Source organism: Botrytis byssoidea (assembly GCF_014898295.1).
Source record: "Botrytis byssoidea strain MUCL 94 chromosome Unknown BBYS_003, whole genome shotgun sequence".
NCBI lineage: Eukaryota > Fungi > Ascomycota > Leotiomycetes > Helotiales > Sclerotiniaceae > Botrytis > Botrytis byssoidea.
In genome coordinates, this window is record NW_024065844.1 from 1,851,767 (window position 1) to 1,865,727 (window position 13,961).

A 13,961-nucleotide genomic window follows, 5' to 3' on the forward strand; every position below is an offset into this window, starting at 1 on the left:
ATAATTTACCTCTTCCGAATCTAGATACCAGGGGTTTGAAGAAATCAACAAGAAATCAACAAGTAGTGGTTCGGTGTATACCCATTCCATGAAATGAACACGAATTTACGATTTCGAGGCGAATTCCCGCCCGCTGCGAACACGACTAGCTTCGAAACGAGTTGGCAGCAAAAAACGAATCCACGTCGAAAAATTCTCGAGTCCCCAGATGGCACCTATTGGCACAAAGCAGGGCCCCACGATGCCAACCTCGATTTAAACATGCATATTCATGTCAACAAAACATGGAATAACAGAAATTGCACCAGGAAGCATACCCCGCAGCTGAGAGAGAAATGCATCCAACAGCGCAGGTGCAATGCAGGTGGCAATAAGGAGAACAAAATTCTCACTGGTGTTGTAAAGGGCCTTGGCAGTGTGCGAATGCTACATCCATGATACCGGGCACAGTCTTAAACACGGCATTAATACATCAGGTCCCTACGACATTACATACGAACGTTGACGAACTGCCCCTTCTCCTCAATCCTACGGAGTGCCGAGTCAGCATCTGGATCTTTCATACTAGTTTATCAGCCTTTCAGCCTGAATTTGGAAGAAGAGAGGACTGTGGTTCTCATGGCCTGCTATTGGTGAGCCGCAGCAACAACACCGGCAGTGGCTAGGATGAAAACCAACGACTCGAAGAAACAGCCAATGTCTTGAGATATCAAGTCAGCTTGCTGATATACACAATATTGTTCAAGTGTCTAAGCTAGGTGGTTTCTTCACTTCTTTATGCTAGCCTCACCAGTCTTGTTTTTCAACTTGTCGATTCAGTTTTGTCTTCGCTCTCCACTCGTCATTCTACTTATTCATGAGCCTCCATTTTACATGCCATATTCGCACTGTTTTTTTGAGCTCGAATCTTTCGTTGCATATCTGCTTCAGGGTTTCACGCTTGGGAACTGCTGAGGATTAGGTTTGCGAAGAGAAGGAAGCACGATTCTGGGGGGTTTTGCTACGCTCTCATACATGCGGAATTACAATGTGGTGGGTCTGGGAATGAGAATTCTGGTATAGTATCTGGCCTACACAATGACATGTATTGTCTCGATTCAGATCACTCCTTCGCTAGGTCTTGTTGCTACATGAGGATTATTGCAGTGGAGCCCACTTGTTAAGATGCGGGTTGAACTGCTACAAATTCCAACGTCGCAAATGACAGAACCGTATACATAGTCTTTCATATAGCAAAACGGCAGTTACAATGATATGAGAATTACAATTCGATAATCTCTGGCACGCAGCTGAGGGCTTCTCATGGCCGTAATACGGGATTCCTCAAAACAATATATGAGACGGAACCGGAAGATAGGTATACTCATCCACTGGGTAGATAACTAAATTGAAAACATATCGGGACACGTACAAATACTTTGTTTAGTGACAGGATCTTTCCTGCGCCTCTCAATGCGAGTACATACACCTTGAATGTTCATGTGAGTACCTAGTAGTCTCCTAGCAACACAAGCGCAGAGTACAGAGTAAGCAATTCTCCGATACAATCCAATTTCCCATTCATCAACAGCTGGTCTTATCAAGAAGTAAGTAAGGAACATGTAGAAGCACCGCCGATCCCCTCCTCTCTAGCTAAGTACTCTCACTATTTCTTCTCCATGACTCCTTTTCCGGCTTCTCTCCACCGATCCGAACTCTCCCTTTCTGTGAACTATCTTAAATGGTTAAAAGTTCGTGTTTATTTATTCTATTCTATGCTATCCAATCACTTATCCATACCATACACTGTCGTGGAAGATATGTGGAGGGTACGATGAATTACATTAGCTTACCAGACCAAACTTCCCCAACAGCGCAGCGTGTTCAAGCTTCGAGTGATGAGTGAGATCCACAGAGTAATCGCGAATTCGAGTGTGTACAAACTGCCTTTGAGCTACAGCTCAACTTTCACTGCTGTGTATGGAGACGCTATGGTTTTGTGAAACGGAATGCGGTATCTTGGAGTTTAGTATGGGTGATATGAATGATATGAGTAGTGATATTCCATCCCATTTCCACACAACACAACATAACACAATATCTATAAAACTAACCTCTCATATTTTTAATATATTTCACGACCAGGAAAACTAACTCATAGAATATCTCTGCTCCTGTACCATGGTCACCGATTCTGCATTAATAATTTCCTCGCTATTTCTGGGGGAGGGGTTCAGAATAAATAAATACATCGGGTTCTCCACTTTGAGATTTTCGATATGATGAGGGGTTTTGGCGCATGTCATTTTATATACATCTTTTGGAGTCGATCGCTTTGGATGGGGGAGGGAGGAGTGAGATGTATTGAAGTTTTCGGAATGGGAGGAGAAGGATTTTGCGTGGATGAAAAAAAGGGGGGGGAGAGATGGATTCTTTTGGTGGGATGGAAAGGGTGATAAGGTGGGTGTATAGGGTTGGGATGTGAGATGTGTGGAGGTGAAGATGATGGGGGAATTATGGAGAGTGCGAGTTTTTAATGGATTTGTGGATGGTGATTGCTTGTTGGATTTGGGATTTGGAATTCGAAATTTGCTTGATGGGCGGGATGGGCGGTTCAGTGGGATTCATAGATATAGAGAAGAGAGATGTTCGTTTTCATTTTCATTTGCAGGTGATGTTTATTGGAAAACTGCGGGTGGAGCTAGAAAGATGTTTGAGGTGTAGACTATTATTTTAAGTTATAGTGTCATCATGACACGAATTAATCATCACTTCTTTCTTTTTCCTCAAAAACTCAAGGCTGGGGTTTGGAGAGTGAGTGTGCGAGAAGTTGTATTTTCTGAAGTGGATTTGTACTCTTCATTGTGGGCTTGGATTTGCTGTTTTGGGAGGGCGGTAGATATGAAACGATGCGATGCGAACCCAAGTGTTTTAGAATCTGTAATGGTTTTCGAGGTAGAACATGGCTCTTTCGGAATCTAAATGGAAAATGTCAGCTAAACGCTTTGTGAACTTGGATAGTAGAGATAGAGATAAAAGATGTACCTCAAAGAATTCACCACCAACATCCTGTTGGTCATGATGAGTATAACACCCTGAATGATAGTTGTGGACGGGCAATCAGCGGAGCAAAGCAAGCTGGAACTATAAATCTATGAGTACTCATCTCTCGGTTCTGAAAATTATTAAACTTACCATCACTACCATCTCCCAGCCTTTCCTGGTATAAAGAACGTATTTGCTGGTGTTGATCGTGGTAGACTATTCCAGAAATGTCGCTGGCAAGGTTCCGCAAGGGAAGACATGCCTTGGAAGAATGATCAACGCCGACGCCCCAGCTGGACTGTCAATAACAGCAATAGTAAAAGTTTGCATGAATGCTCGCTGAGCCCATGAGCTGGTGCTCTGAGAGCGGCGTCGGCGTTGCTCGGCGTTGCTCGGCGCAGAGATGTTGTGTCCTGGTTTATGTTAGCATAGGTGCAGAATCATATATCATTATTTGATAACTTGCCAACATCCCGAGCCTTCTCCTGCTTCCCCGTAGGGGAATTATCAGTTAGGATATTTTGACGGTTTGGAAGTCGTCGATGATTGCTAGAGGGCTTGCTGGTGTTGATCGTGGTATGTCGTTCCATTTGACTTGGGACTTCTATGGCGGGAGAAACTTGTGCGGTGTTTTCCTGGCCTTCCATTCCGATTGTGCTTGCTGGTGTTGATTGTGGTATGAGGTAGTTCTGTAGTATGCCAAGATAAGGATGTCAAGATTCGGAAGTTTGACATCGCGATTGATGGCAGATCAGTGATGACCCTTTTACCTGTTCATGGATCAGTATTGCAGTTCTCTAGACCCACTGGTATTGATGACTCACCTCCAACTTAATCGTTCAAAGCTATTTAGATATAGCCAACCTTGAACACGTAGCAGGTAAACGTCATTCATAAAGCTTTCAAAGTACCAAGCACATCCTCTACCAATGAGCCAGGGAGCTTTATTTTTTGACTTCACACAAGATCTAGCACATCCTTCAGACCAATGCAACCATTGAGGGGTTGTACATTGTTCACACGAAGCAATGAATGTGCACACAAAATTCACATTTTGATATGAGAGGAAGCAACACCATCTCAAACATAGTCCAAGTATTTGCTATCCACAGCGCGCATTACGGAACATAATGGCAGTTGGCTTCATATAAAATAAGGAACTGCCATTAAAGATGAATGTACTGTATATTAACCACCTGTGAGACACTTATTCGTAAGGAAAGACCAGCACTGTACATTCTCTCATGATATGGGCGCAACAATTCATGAAACTTCATGGAGTATATTCATACATCAAAAGAGAAGAACGTCCATCGTGATATCAATAACACTTACATGCCACAGTGGATGTATATGCATCACCAATATATAACCACCCGAATGCATGATCATCAAGTCAAAATTTTTGAGAAGGAGTTTGATATTAGTTCTTGTGTAGACTTCTGCTTCCTTCGAATTATTACATTCCTGCTCCCATATCTCACTCCTTCTGGCGGCAGAGATAGGTCTGGAAGTTGTCGAGATATTGCTGATTTCGTCCACACATTCGAGGTAGGGTACTGTAAGCAGGTGGTCAGCAGCTACTCAAATCAGTATTTGATGAGATCGAGGATCAGCGCTTGATAAATTTCTCTTGAACACAGACTAGGATGAAAGATGACCTACACAGAAATTCTGCTGATATAGTGTTCGTATCTTGCTTCTGGCTTGATTTTGCATCTTGAAGGAGAAGTAGAGTTGAAATGGAAAAAGCTTATGAATGCCATTGATATGACAGAAGAATTGCCCTCAAGAATCATTGCAGACCTTCACATGTTATCTGATACGATTAGCTGAGCGCATGGCGAAGAAGGTATCAAATATGCTCACCTGAAACCGCAGATAACTCAAGAATTTGTGATTCGATGGTGGCCTGGTCTGCCATTAAATCAGCTGCTCCATAAAACTACCATAGTCCATACGAAGATGAAGATGATCAAAGTGCGCAAGATCAGAAGAATATCTAACGCATATTCTGGTGGTTGAAGTCTTCGAATTATTGCAATCGACTCCATGATGAAGAGAAGAGGGTTCGAAAAGAGTTTTCAAGTATAGAAGGTAGGTGGACAAAAGTGTTGCGACTATATAGGTCGTCCTCTGAATCATGTAAAGAAGAGAGAACTTGACAATAAAATAAAAAAAGCAATTGAAAAATGAACACAAACTTCAGAGTTAGGGCAGGAGGAGTAGAAGATTAAGATTTTCAGAATTACGCGAGGCTGAGAGGCATAGCTCTATTCTATTGTACTTGGCGGCTGTCAGTCTTTTTTTGTAACTGAGGACTAGAGGCCTGGATTTGGATTATATAAATAAATGAAGATGCTCAAACATCTGCCCAAAGAATCCTCTGCCACTTGAAAGTCCATGTGCCATTTTTCCCCCGATGAATAAATCATCAAGACCATTTTCCCTAATGTGAGAGTTCAAAAAAAAGAGAATTAGAGAGCCTTTTGCTAACCAGGTAGTTTGGAACAAACATGATGAGGCGATATTACCCTTGGAAGTCGAAGTTCGACAGGGGCCTTTTCAAGATTAAAATTAGAAGCTGAAGGCTGGAGGATTCAAGGTCAGTTATAACATTGACACGTTTGAAATTCGCTTCCAAGCAATGGGAAACAGACAATAGATGAACCGCAGTCTGAAAAGTCAATAGATGGGTAGATAAGGTGAGGATAGCCCCCAACAACCCTAGGTCCTCTGATCACATCAAAATGTTAGCTATTATCCAAACGATATCAGACAAGAGAAGCCTACTGGGTAGGTGAGTGTTGATTTTGCTAATTATCTATTGGAAGGCAATAGGAGAGTGTTTACAGGATTCAGTAATATTAGATAAATAAAGCAAAAAAACAGAAGAACGATTCCTTTCTAACTCATGGGTCCTTCCTGGCGATGTCTGATCTTACTCCTGGTGATAATGTATACAGCTGAAAGGCCCTTGACTAGATTATCAATCACATCACTAATGTTGAAATAATTCAATCAAAGTATTGAGATACATTAGTCCATCATCAACTAACTCATTGGTAGATGTCAAACAGCCAATAATGTTGACAAGAGAGCCCAAGAGTTACAGTGTATCCTACAAACTTCAGACAAAACAACTAACAGCATATAACAAAGATCAAACTTTCATTTTGAAAACTTTATCTCTGTACTTTGCCTAGAATACAAGCATGATTATCAGTGTTTTGACGTTCTTGAACTTTTCAGTGAGGCAAACGAGTTGTTGAAGCAAGAGTTTACCCCTATTTGAGAACATGCATATAACAGCAAATTCAAGAATTTTATGAAACTTAGCTTGATCTTTCTGAGGAGTTAGTATCTTTAACTTCTCACTTCTAAAGAGATCATCCAACTAGTCAGTGGGTTCATGTTCATGAAGGGTTCATGCTAGAAGTAACATTCACATGAAAATAAGCTCTTCTCGTTTAATTGTTTCCCCGAGCCCCGATCATTCACACGTGATATATCTCTCCACATTCGCTACATCATTGTCAATCCATGTTAACTACAATGTTTTGGCCAGAACAACTACATAATCTAATTGATAATTGCTTCCTCGAGAGATTTTAGGGAGTATTTGTACCTTCCCTTGAGGACTCGAAATTTCAATCTCAATTTTTCAACTTTTCTTTCGCTCTCTCACAAATCTGAGCCCCACCTCTTTCCAACCAAAGTTCTTGAAACTTGGGCGGGAAGGTACTGTCGGGCATTCGAGCTTGGCCAGAAAGTTGGCATTTACCCCCGAAGGACTTGCTCGTTGGCACACAACTCGACACTGTGACTGACGCAGCAGAAAATTGAGCTTGGGATAACAGAAAAACGCCGACAATGACGGACCCCATTGAGTCAACGTAAGTAGGAATTATTAAATTTGATCATGCCGCGGGAAGCGCTACCCCCTCTTTCTAGGTCTCGAATGACTTCGGGCGTTATTGTGAACAGTGGCAACCTGCTAATACTTATATTCTTAGTCACAAACGGAGTAAATCATCTGCTTTATCCCTTCTGCGCAGCAGGAGAGAGGGAAAGGATGACGAGAATTTAGAATATCAACCCCCGATGTCTCCCGCGACCACGGCACACTCTCCCACGCTTCCAGCTGCGCCATTCCAGCCCACTCTCGGACATTCTTCGAAAAAGTCGACCAGTGCGACAGGACTCATGAGATCAGCTTCTAATGTCCATCCGCGGAGCACGGCTACTTTGTCACCCGACAAGACGATGTCCATCGAGCAGACTGTTCGAAAGTTCAAGATATTTGAGGCATTAAAGAATGGCGATACAGCAGCGATATCAAAGGCAATCCGTGAGTCCGACGGTAGTCGAATGAGCATCTCTAGTTTCGCAACCGTTTCAACCAATTTGGAAGACACCACCATCCTGCACTTAGCTATCCAATGTGCCGAACAACAAGTAATCGAGTATGTGTTATCTGATGGAGCGGGAACAATCGATGTCAATGCGAAGGATCGTGATGGGAACACGGCTCTTCACCTTGCTGCAAGCTTAGGTCGTGGCCCTATTGTACGCTTGCTTCTTGGACAGCCCGGTATCAACGATTCTTTACCAAATTATGCGGGTCGCCTACCTCTTGACCTTGCTCGAACACCCGATATTTTCCAGCAACTACAGCTTTCTCGTTCAATGTTTGTGGATGGTAAAATAAAGCAAATACATGAACTGGTTGCGCACGGAGACTACAAGACATTGGGTGAAATCTTGGAGGAACCTCGAGTCAAAACAGTCTTGGATATCAATGGTGGAGAATTCACTTCTGACCCAATCACGGTACAAGCTGGTGGCACTTTACTGCATGAAGCGTCCAGAAAAAAGAATATTGAGCTCATACAAGTGTTGCTGTTACATGGTGCTGATCCGTTCCGTCGCGACCGAAAAGGAAAATTGCCGCAAGATTACACAAAAGATGATGCAACCAAAGCTATGTTGAAGAAGTCTCCTGCTGCAGTTGCCGCTCAAAGAGGAATTCAGGAGAAAGCTGTTCTCGGGAATGTATCTCAGCAAGGAGCAGTCAATGCCAACCCGTCAGATGCACTAGCTGGAAAGGAGGGTCGAGAAATGCAAGGCTATCTAAAAAAGTGGACAAATTATCGTAAAGGTTATCAATTACGTTGGTTTACCTTGGAAGATGGCATTCTAAGTTATTCCAAACACCAGGACGATGCCGGGTCTGCTTGTCGAGGTGCAATTAATATGCGCATCGCGAAGCTCAACATGGATCCTACAGAGAAGACCAAGTTCGAAATCATTGGAAAATCATCCGTCAAATATCATCTTAAAGCAAACCATGAAGTTGAAGCTAAAAGGTGGTTTTGGGCGCTGAACAATTCTATACAATGGACTAAAGATCAGGCCAAGGAAGAGGAAAAACAAGAGGCAAAGAGACTAGAACTGCTACAGCAAGCGAAAGATCAATCTGGCAGTGGATCCAAGGAAGCCTTTGACAGCAACGGTCTCAACGAGCCATCTCTTGTCTATACGGACTCACGCCGTGAGAGCATTCAAGGTAGCAGACTTCTACCACAGACTAGCCTCAGCAGGATTACAAGTCCACGAGTCGCATTCACTAGTATTGCCGGTAGTGTTGGCGATGAAGAAGAAACTAATTATGGATCATACAACCCAAGCTTCATCGGCGATGGAAGTAGAATACCAAGTCACATTGGAACAGGACCTGTTGATGGAGATGATGATGATGAATATGGAGATGGTTCTAGTGAGCACGAGATGCCGGCAAGTAAGGATGCTTTTGAAATCACGGCTCAATCTGCTCGACTGCAACTCGAACTCATGGGACAAGTCAATGCAGCTTTACAAGTAGAGCAATCCAGAAATCCAAACCTCGTCATCTCTGACCCAGTTGCAAACCAAGCAACTGCGACATATGATTCGGCCATTCGTAATCTCAAGGGTCTTGTTGGCGATCTTTTAAAAATTTCCAAAGATAGAGATGCATATTGGCAACAACGTCTTGATCGGGAAGAGCATATGCGAAGGATGTGGGAAGAAAGTATGGCTCAAGTCGCCCGTGAACAGGATGAATTAATGGCTCGTATGGGCGAATCTGAGGAAAAGAGAAAGATGACAAAACGAGCACTTCGGGAAGTCACTCGATCAGCATCTAGACCAGCTAGCAGAGGCGAATTAGCAGCAAGAGCTGAGATAGATGAGGCTCTTGATGATGTTTCTCTCAATGATGACGGGACCGCTCCCTTAAGACATGTAGCGACTAGCAAAAGCTCATTACGACAGAAATCGATGGCTGAAGGTATCCCTGATATGTCTGATTCGGACTCGGATGAAGACGACGAATTCTTCGACGCCGTTGATGCCGGCCAGGTCGAAGTTGTCAAAGCTCTACCGCTTTCGAGCCCTGCTGTAGGTGAAACTGAAAAGGTAGAGGAGGGTAAACTTGTGAAGGCTGGGGGTCTAGACATCAGTTCTGCTTTCAAGGGATACGAAAATGGCGTAAGAACTCGTCTAAAGATGGATGCTGATGATCGTCCAAAGATCTCTCTATGGGTATGTATTTGAGCTCGTCTTATTCCGACATCACTAATATTTTTCAAGGGTATTCTTAAATCTATGATTGGCAAGGACATGACTAAAATGACACTTCCTGTGTCTTTCAACGAACCGACGTCATTACTGTATCGATGTGGTGAAGATATGGAATATGCAGATCTTTTAGATATTGCAGCAGATCGAGCAGACTCCATAGAGCGCATGGTATATGTTGCTGCTTTCGCCTCAAGTGAGTATGCATCGACCATTGACAGAGTTGCAAAACCCTTCAATCCCCTTCTTGGCGAAACTTTCGAATATGTTCGTCCTGATAAGAATTATCGCTTCTTCATCGAGCAAGTCAGTCATCATCCACCAGTTGGTGCTGCTTGGGCCGAGTCTCCTAAATGGACCTATTATGGAGAATCAGCTGTGAAGTCTAAGTTTTATGGAAAGTCTTTCGATATTAATCCTCTCGGCACTTGGTTCCTTAAGCTTCGTCCTACATCTGGGGGGCCAGAAGAATTGTATACCTGGAAGAAAGTCACATCTTCCGTCGTTGGAATTATAACCGGTAACCCTGTGGTCGACAATTATGGGCCAATGGAAATCAAGAACTGGACAACAGGTGAAGTTTGCAACGTTGAATTTAAGGCTCGAGGTTGGAAGGCTTCTAGTGCTTATCATATCACTGGTAGAGTCAATGATGCGAACGGACAAACTCGTTTCAGTCTTGGTGGTCGCTGGAACAGTAAAATTTATGCTCGTTTCACACCTGGTTATGAGGCAACTGTCGAGGAACCTAAATCCGGTTCTTCTCACCGCAGAGGCAGTGTCAATGATCCAAGCCAAGCATTTTTGGTCTGGGAAGCTAATCCACGCCCAGCTGGTATCCCATTCAATCTGACTCCTTTCGTTCTCACATTCAATGACATCAATGACAACCTTCGTCCTTGGTTGCCACCAACGGATTCTCGATTGAGACCTGATCAGCGTGCTATGGAAGATGGCGAGTACGATTTAGCTGCTACTGAGAAGAATCGCCTTGAAGAGAAACAACGTGCTAGACGATGTGAGCGTGAACAGCTCGGTGAAGCTTTCGTTCCTCAATGGTTCGAGAAATCGAAATGTCCAATAACTGGAGAGGAATACTGGGCTTTCAACGATAAATATTGGAACGAACGAGAGAAGGCTGCTACTGGAGAAGCATGGACAGGCGTTGAAGATATTTTTAATGATGTAAAGGAAGAGGAGTGATCGTGATTAGATGAAAAGATAGGGAAGGGTGTAGGATATCTGAATGTAAAGTATAAATCTTCTTCATAGCTTTTGCTTTTGGCAGGCCAAACTTTTGGCGATGAGCTGGGCGGTTTACCATGAGATGCAACGATACACAAGAGAACACGTACATAAATACCTAGAAGTTAGCGGGCTATCAGCCAGCCAGCCAGTTAGTCATACACCATACATATCATTCAAATCAGGTCAAGAAGTCTTGGCACGTGTGAACATGGTGTAAGAGCGGAGAAATAATATGATTTAAGCATGCAGCTCGCAGGATTCGATCTACAGTATGTTGTTAGCTTTCCATTGTTTGGATTGATTTGGGGAATTGAATTGCACTTACCAAACAAGTCCAGATATTGCGCCCTCCGGCAGCTTTACGAAGAGCCTGATTTTCAACACATTAGCTTGATTTCTCGAAAGGGTAGCGTTGATTGTCCGTCAAGATTAGGATAGTTGAGGGGTATTGTACTTACCCGAAGGCAAAGGAGAGGCGAAAAGCACGACAGCAGAGGAAGCAAGCTAAATCAGAGTTTAGCGTTGATCAGTATATCTTCCCAGTTGTTCATATAGATCGGGATAGTCGTAAGTCGTTGTACTGACCAGATGGACCAGGAGTGGCGCAAAGTCTAACGACAGCTTAATAAACCTACACGGGAGGTTAGATTTGAGATCCAAGTCCGCGGTCTACTACTTGATTGAACTAGCCACTGGAGGATATCGTACTAACCAGAAGGAACGACAGAACGGCGGCAGCAGCGACAGTCTCAACTACTTATATTAGTGGTCAGCCTTTATCTTTCCACACCTGTTGATTGTTCGAACAGATTGAGGTAGTTTGGGGTATCAAACTGACCCAAGGTAAACAGAGTGGGGCAGGGTGGCACCGGAGATCTAAATTTTCTAGATTGGAGGTTAGCGCTGCTCTGTATACCTGGTCCGTTGTTCAAATCTATTACGGACATTGGGGTCTAGCGTACTTACTCGAAGACCGCAGAGCACCGGAGAAGGCGACGGCAGTCTAAACGCGCTATATTGAGAGTCAGTATCGAGCGCTGTATATCTGTTGATTGTCCAGGTAGAGGTGGTGGTTTAATACGTACTTGGCGAGGAATGGAATAGCTCATATACCGTTTGGTATAATCCCCGCTGGGGTCGTCTTTGTCATCGTCTTTGTCTTCCCGGCGGCGTTTCTTGATTGCTAGACAATCGTTTAGTCTTATTGTTCCATATTACATCATACATTCAACGGAGGTTGTGGTTTGACGACTTACTTGGCTCGTCGTCTGGGAGAGAGAAAGGCAATTCCTCCTCCTCCTCCTCCTCCTCCTCCTCCTCCTCGGTGGGATCCGAGGCTCCTGCGGTGCCGTAAATCGGACAGCCCTCTCTCCAAAGAAAGTTATCGCCCTTGGCCCGAAAGCCCATATTTCTTGCCGCCTCTCGCCAATCAAGGCTTTTGTCTCTCCTATATCATGCGCATTAGCTTTTACTTGTCAATCTCTGATTGATTTTTGTTGAATACGTACTCTTCTTGCTCCTTTTTGGAGCGCGCAGCCTGGACCATTGCTTTTTTCTTAGCAGGATTGGCGGCCTGCCACTCCTTGCTACTCTTGACGCTCTTCTCTGTACGGCAGAGGGCTTGATTGAGATTTCCCGCATGGTTCCGATAAACCACGGAATGCCTTTGGCTTCGCACTCTAACGTGCGATTGGATATGTTACGGGGCTCGCAACTGGCGACAACTGTGGTGGTAGCGGTGGTGCTGCTGCTGCTGCTGCTGCTGCTGCTGCTGCTCGCGGCGGCGGCGACAAGGTGAGTAGACGCCTTTTTGCCCTTGGCAGGGGCTTTTACAACCTTCTTTGGTGGCATGGTGGCTTTAATGGCGATGGTGTCTTTCTTTGATTATAAAATGCTCGATTGATGGTATTGATTGCAGAAAGTATTTCTGCTGTTGATCCGTTTGACGAGAGGAAAGGAAGCGCAGAGAAGGCACAAATTTGGACGAGACATTACTTACCTACATGTGGGCCAACAAGGCTGCATTTCCGTCTATCTAAAAAGCGGCTATTTCTGGCAGTGGAAAGATACTTGACAGTGAAGGCTCAAGATCAAGAAGTGAATACTTGAAAATTAAAATTCTTAACTCTTGAATTTTATTTCTATCTATTGTGCGATGGTCAAGGCCTAATGAGTAATCTTTGACAATAATACACCTAGCATCAGTCCATTGTTTAGATGCCGGCCTCGTTCAATACTCGTGGGTAGAGGACGATCGAGACTGAGCATAGGGTGGCTTTTATTCTCTATATCTTCCATGTACTTGCCGCACCACACGAACAGTTGTACCCCTTAGCAAAAGCAAAAGGTTTGCCAGCATCTACGTTCACATATATTCACCTATCCTGGCTATCGAATTTTTGAATGCTTGAGCTCTATAACCTCGAATTCGAAACTGGTGAGCTAGAAGAGTTACGTTCTAGGAGGAAATAGACAGTCTGAAGTTCGAACCTCGAAGGCGGGCTGCTGCTATGTAGGATACCTGCGTTATTTACATCTCGGTCTATTCGCAAACGATGTGAGTTGTTCACTGGCTGGAGGATTGATTACAAGGACTGAAGCTGCGGCGTTCCAGTATTTTATTCAAACGCATAAAGGATCAGAACCGCGGTGCAGGGGACATGCAGAATAACGACACGAGAACCGATCTCTTATTTACTATTAGAAGACTCCTGGGGTTTTCGAGGTCACAAAGGAAGGCAAGAAAACTGCAAAGACGGCACAAAAAGGACAGAGGAAAATCCGAGGGAAGAGGCGGCAAACTGTCCAATTTTACAGCGATGTTAAAGGCGCAATTAGTAGGGCGATGAATATCCTAGAAGAGGGTATAAAGAATTGCGATTTTGAAAGACTCATGACTTTTACAATTTGAGTGGCACCGGAAGCAAGTCATCGATACTGGGTAAGTGGTGGTCTGATAGGAGCATTTTTGGGGAAGGTGCAGTTGTAATGAAGTAGCGGCGGAGTAGAATCATGAAGATTGGAGCATAAGATGGCATCGTTCAATATGTTGATGAGCACAAAATCAA

At 43.9% G+C, this 13,961-nt stretch overlaps 4 protein-coding genes across 4 annotated transcripts; 2 read left to right on the top strand and 2 right to left on the bottom strand.

Moving 5' to 3' along the window:
* Positions 1-93: 93 nt before the first annotated feature.
* EAE97_001987 (uncharacterized protein) lies at positions 94-438 on the top strand (the record flags this gene model as incomplete). Its single annotated transcript, XM_038872498.1, has 1 exon — positions 94-438. One exon carries the CDS (start codon positions 94-96, stop codon positions 436-438), a length of 345 nt encoding a protein of 114 aa, XP_038737056.1.
* A 2,802-nt stretch (positions 439-3,240) lies between these two features.
* EAE97_001988 (uncharacterized protein) lies at positions 3,241-3,671 on the bottom strand (the record flags this gene model as incomplete). The annotated part of the gene is made up of 2 exons (XM_038872499.1): positions 3,241-3,437; positions 3,491-3,671. 2 exons carry the CDS (start codon positions 3,669-3,671, stop codon positions 3,241-3,243), a joined length of 378 nt encoding a protein of 125 aa, XP_038737057.1.
* A 2,950-nt stretch (positions 3,672-6,621) lies between these two features.
* Positions 6,622-12,216, top strand: EAE97_001989 (uncharacterized protein). The gene is made up of 6 exons (XM_038872500.1): positions 6,622-6,920; positions 7,041-9,609; positions 9,658-11,162; positions 11,227-11,422; positions 11,491-11,661; positions 11,745-12,216. Exons 1-3 carry the CDS (start codon positions 6,898-6,900, stop codon positions 10,846-10,848), a joined length of 3,783 nt encoding a protein of 1,260 aa, XP_038737058.1. The 5' UTR covers positions 6,622-6,897; the 3' UTR covers positions 10,849-11,162; positions 11,227-11,422; positions 11,491-11,661; positions 11,745-12,216.
* EAE97_001990 (uncharacterized protein) lies at positions 11,131-12,744 on the bottom strand (the record flags this gene model as incomplete). The annotated part of the gene is made up of 8 exons (XM_038872501.1): positions 11,131-11,157; positions 11,219-11,263; positions 11,606-11,646; positions 11,860-11,896; positions 11,979-12,076; positions 12,150-12,340; positions 12,402-12,498; positions 12,597-12,744. The coding sequence occupies 8 exons, from the start codon at positions 12,742-12,744 to the stop codon at positions 11,131-11,133; spliced, it is 684 nt and encodes a 227-aa protein (XP_038737059.1).
* Between the last annotated feature and the right edge of the window lie 1,217 nt (positions 12,745-13,961).

What these genes read in the sequence shown, in the direction of transcription:
- EAE97_001989 (XM_038872500.1), top strand. Translation starts at nt 6,898, where the DNA reads ATGACGGACCCCATTGAGTCAAC. An exon ending in ACGGACCCCATTGAGTCAAC is followed by an intron (nt 6,921 to 7,040) that starts GTAAGTAGGAAT and finishes TTATATTCTTAG; the next exon opens with TCACAAACGGAGTAAATCAT. An exon ending in GTCCAAAGATCTCTCTATGG is followed by an intron (nt 9,610 to 9,657) that starts GTATGTATTTGA and finishes ATATTTTTCAAG; the next exon opens with GGTATTCTTAAATCTATGAT.